The 4,749-nt window shown below is 35.2% G+C and overlaps 1 protein-coding gene across 2 annotated transcripts in view; it reads left to right on the forward strand.

The window, feature by feature from the left end:
• Positions 1 to 3,597, forward strand: part of LOC109233854 (patatin-17-like) — a 21,213-nt gene extending 17,616 nt beyond the window's left edge. For both annotated transcript variants that reach the window (XM_019399704.1, XM_019399705.1), the window contains exon 4: positions 3,340 to 3,597. In XM_019399704.1, coding sequence (XP_019255249.1) covers positions 3,340 to 3,363 — 24 coding nt within the window. In that variant the 3' untranslated portion in view covers positions 3,364 to 3,597. The remainder of the gene's footprint in view (positions 1 to 3,339) is intronic.

A 4,749-nucleotide genomic window follows, 5' to 3' on the forward strand; every position in this document is an offset into this window, starting at 1 on the left:
TATATATATATATATATATATATTAAAATTTAATTCTCCAAAAACAAAAATATTTAAGTTTCGAAAATAAACTAAATTATGGTGGGCCTAAAAAATTGAATTAATCACAAACCTAAAGAGCTGCCAATAATTTTTTTTTTTTACTTGCAAAAGAAATTTTAGCACGCCAACCAAATTTTGACACAGTTACCCACAAAAACAAAACTATTTATCCTTATCTACCCATTTGTTTTTCTAGCCATAAACTAATTACATTTCCTACCCATAGTAGGTTTTGTGGGGAATTTTCTCTTTATTCTCCAATTCTTTTTTATTTCTATGCTTCTTTTCTTTTTTCTTTTCTTTTTCTTTTCTCCTTTTCTCCTTATCTTTTTTCTCGTTTTCTTCTTATTTTTTTTCTTTTTTCCTATTCTAATATCAATTAACTTCTTTTTTTTATATTCTTTTTCTTTTCATAATCTAATTTCATCTATTATTTTCACTATTCTTTATTATTCTTTTTTTTATTATATTACCACTAAAGAAAAATCAAATTGTGTACCAATTAAATGTAGCTAATACAACCAAAAAAATATTAACTAACATTTGATACCAGTATAGTATATAGTTATACCAACAGGGTATACAATTGTACGCAAAGAGTTAAAAAAAGTTTAATTCAATTATTAAATTAAAATAATATCAGTTGTCAATAAAAATTTCAAAAAAATCTGAAAGGTTCTAAGTATAAGAGTATACCATTACGTTATAACATACTATAATATTTTTTTATTTTTTTTGCATTTTCAATTTGCCTCTCACGCTGGGTAAAAGCTTAAAGCAAATTAAAAGGAAAAAGGCAAGTGAGTTTAAGGGTAATAAGTATACTATTATAGTATATTGTATACTATTACTGTGAGCACGTGATTTTTGCCCTATATATGAATTATTCCCAAAAATTCAAACAAAATAATTTTTCTTTCATTATATTACACTTTTGTGAATTTTGTGTTATTTTCTGTTAATTGTTTGTATTTTATTTGTGCATTTTTATTTCATCTGCAACCTNATATAAAAAATATGCATGACATTTGCATTTAGGATCTAATTTCATATTTAAGGATTATTTAGTGGTTAAGTTGTTTTTAGAACAAAATTTAAAGAAAATAACAAAAATAGTCCATTTTTGCGTTTTTAATTGTTAGTTGTTGAATTTGTCTTGAGTTTACTTTAAACAGGAATTAATTAGCTTCAATTTGGTAAATTAGGTCTCTATTTTAATTCTGCATTTTAATAAAATACAAATAAACATATAAAATACAAAAATGAAAACAAAACAAATTGAATAAAGAGAGAATAAAAAAAAGGCTATTAAAACAAAAAAAAAAAAGAGGGCTTGTCTTGAAAGACTAAAACTGGGCCAAAATTGGCTCAGCCCAAATTAAATAAACCCCTGAAACCCGCCTGGCCCATACCCATTCCCTAACCCGGCCTGCCCTCGTCCCAAGACGACGTCGTTTCGGCCTGTTAAATCTGGACCGTCGAGGTTACCAGATCTAACGATCGAGAAGCTTACGTCCGTAATTATATAACTGTCCTAATGATACCCCCCCCCTTTCAGACCCCCCTGCCTCTCATCTCTCACACTCCAGCGAACCCGCCGTCGCCCACCATAAAGCCACCTTTCCCCACCACGCCTCTACCGTTCCCCCGCCGCGCTCCGCCGCCGGAAATCGCCCACGACGGCGGAGAATCTCCAAACTTCACCAAAATAACACCCCAGCTTCCCCTTTTCACCCTCTTTCCAAATATGCAAATGATCTCCTTCAAATCCCGGCCAAAAGCGTCAAATATTAGATCACAGATTCTCCGGCCAAGACCCAAAGTATGCCAAATAGTCTCAAATTAACACCCTAGGTTCATCTGAGTCCCCTCTACCTAATTCCCCAAACCCCGCCCCTCGAATCAACGTCGAACCCTTCGAATAACGGTTTAAAGTTTTCCGGCCATGACATCAGTTGTCCCGAATTGACCCAAATTCACACCACAGAACCGTCCGAACCTCCTCTACCCAACCCCCATAGCCACTGGTCTCGAATCTGCCCGGAACATTACAAATTCTAAATCCCAAATTCCGGCAGAACCCTAACTCAAGAATCCCGGAGGATTCAAACAACAATAGCTAGTCAGAGTTCGCCCCATAGTCAGTCGAATGCTCAAAATTAGTAAGTTTTTGTTCGATTCTGTTTTGGATTCTGTTCAGTATGTGTTTCATCTTGCTCTTGTAATTGTTCTTAGCTTTAGTTTAATTTTGTTGGGTTGGTTTAATCCTGTCTTGCTAATTTTAGGTTTTAAGTTTAGTTTTGCGTTTTGAATCCGTCTTGCTAAATGTTTGGTTTCAGTTTATAGTTCATTGTTATAATCCTTAATTCTTTATTAGCCCTCTTAGTCGATTCGTTTAGGCTTTGTTGATTTTAATTTTTGTTCTAATGTTTGATTTGAGTTAGTCTAGTCAGTTTGGTCTAGTTTAATCAGTAGTTATCATTAGTAATGCCTTAATTCAGTATTTAGCATTAATTAGCATTGTTAGGTTTTAGTTTAGAATGGTCTGATTTAGCTCAGTAATTCCAAGAGGGTTCAAAGGGTAGTTTAGGCATGGAGAGGGGTAGTTTTATTAAGATTGGTAATTTTAGAACCAAGGTAAGGATGGAATAGGAATTGTAATGGGTATAGAACCTTCTAGGATGGACTTTAGTATAGATTTCAATAAAATAGGTGTAGTTACTTGTGTAACAAGTCAGAAAATAAAGGGTAAAAATAGAATTAAAATAGGGACTAATGGGTAAAGGGAAAATCTGAAGTTGGACCCTAAGTTCATCTATAAATAGGCATTCATTTGCCTTGATTCGAAAAGTTTGGAACCTCCAAAAGCTTTCCCCCAAATGTACTCTTCAGTTTTCCAGATTTGAAAGTAGAAATTCAAAATTCGAAAGCCAAAAACAATAGAAAATTATAGAAAAACCCAAAAAAAAGAAATACTGTTTATTCAATCTCTTAGGTCAATTTCAAGTTTAGTGGTTGGTTTGCATTGTTTAACTTAATTTCTTGTAGTTGAAATTCAGAAGTAGTCCTGTTTTGATTTCGAGTGGGTTTGGATTCCAAGCAAGTCAGTTTTGGGTCTATTTTGGTGCTATCGTGTTCAATCTCTCAATTCCATTTGATACTTGGATCACTGGTCTATTCCTGGGCTGAATTTTCTGTGTTGTTGGAAACTCTCATTTGCTGCTGCTTGTACTGCTGCGTTGATCCTCTGATTTTTCTTTGCTGTGAGTCCTCATTTGCTTATATTCTATTCTCCAGGTACACATTCTCAGCCTATGTTGATGTAACTGCGCTCGTTGAATATGAAATACAACTGAAGTTTGTTTGCTGCCCTGGAATTTCGATTTGACATCTTATTAAGTCTAGATAGCTCGATTACTATTTGATTGAATATTCATAGTTGTATTAATTGGACTGTATAGCTGGACAGCTGATGTTTAGAATCAGCTGTAGATCAATTTCTTAATAGCTGAATACTGTGTATGAATTGTTAAAAATAGACGTGCATGATTATCACTTTAAGGGTTCGGATCATGAGCTGAACACTTGATTGAGTTTGGTAGCTGTAGATATACGTTCAAAATAATTTTTCTATTTATTTCAGCGATTCAAGCAAAGTCACGAAGTCCTTTGAGTGATTGAATGCTATCGAGGAGGGTTAATTTGAGTGGGCAAAATAGTTAGCTTGCTTTGAATCCACCCCTGCACCTACTCATATATTCATACTGGCCAAAAAATGTAATAAATGCTGAATGTTAGTTTAGTCATGATAATTTGAACTAATGTCGTTTTCCCTCGCTTGGACTTGGACCAATGCCCGACTTACGTCTGTCCAACATCGAATTGGTTAGGACCTTTCTTTATTTGTAGAGACGAACAGAATACAAAATAAAGTTCACTTTGGGGTATCCTTAAATAAGACGAGGTGAGCCCCGCCAAGCAAAACAAATAAATTACGGGGCCCTCGATAAAAGTTTATGAAAATACTTTGACTCCAGGATGGGCCGTTTAGCAAATTTCACGGCTTTCCCCAAAGATAATAACGCGATAGTCTCTTTAGGCACGCACTTTAAATAATTTTACCTTCCTAAATACGGGTGCACATTTATGTGACCCAAATCCAAATCTCAACGAAGTTGAAATGTGTTGCCAATCACGGGTGCACTGGTGCGACGTGGTTCGAGACACATTTTCACGACCTTGCAATTCTTATTAAAAATGACAATAAAAGCGGTTTACTACTAAAAGACTTATAGGTTAGAATATGTTTTGAAATCAGATAAAATCAAATGCAACAGTTGAGCGACCGTGCTAGAACCACGGAACCCGGGAATGCCTAACACCTTCTCCCGGGTTAACAGAATTCCTTACTCGGATTTCTGGTTCGCGGACTGTTAACAGAGTCATAATTTCCTCGGATCAGGATTCGACCGGTAACTTGGGACACCATTAATCTCCCAAGTGGCGACTCTGAATATTAATAATAAATCCCGTTCCGATTGTCCTTTAATTGGAAAAACTCCTTTACACCCTCACAGGTGTAGGAAAAGGAGGTGTGACAGCTCTGGCGACTCTGCTGGGGACGAGAACCCAGAACTTTGGTTCAGGGTTCAGAATTCGAGCTTAGATATATATTGTATTTGGCTTTATCTGATTTTCCTACATGTT

This window comes from Nicotiana attenuata, chromosome 10 (genome assembly GCF_001879085.1).
Source record: "Nicotiana attenuata strain UT chromosome 10, NIATTr2, whole genome shotgun sequence".
NCBI classification, from domain to species: domain Eukaryota; kingdom Viridiplantae; phylum Streptophyta; class Magnoliopsida; order Solanales; family Solanaceae; genus Nicotiana; species Nicotiana attenuata.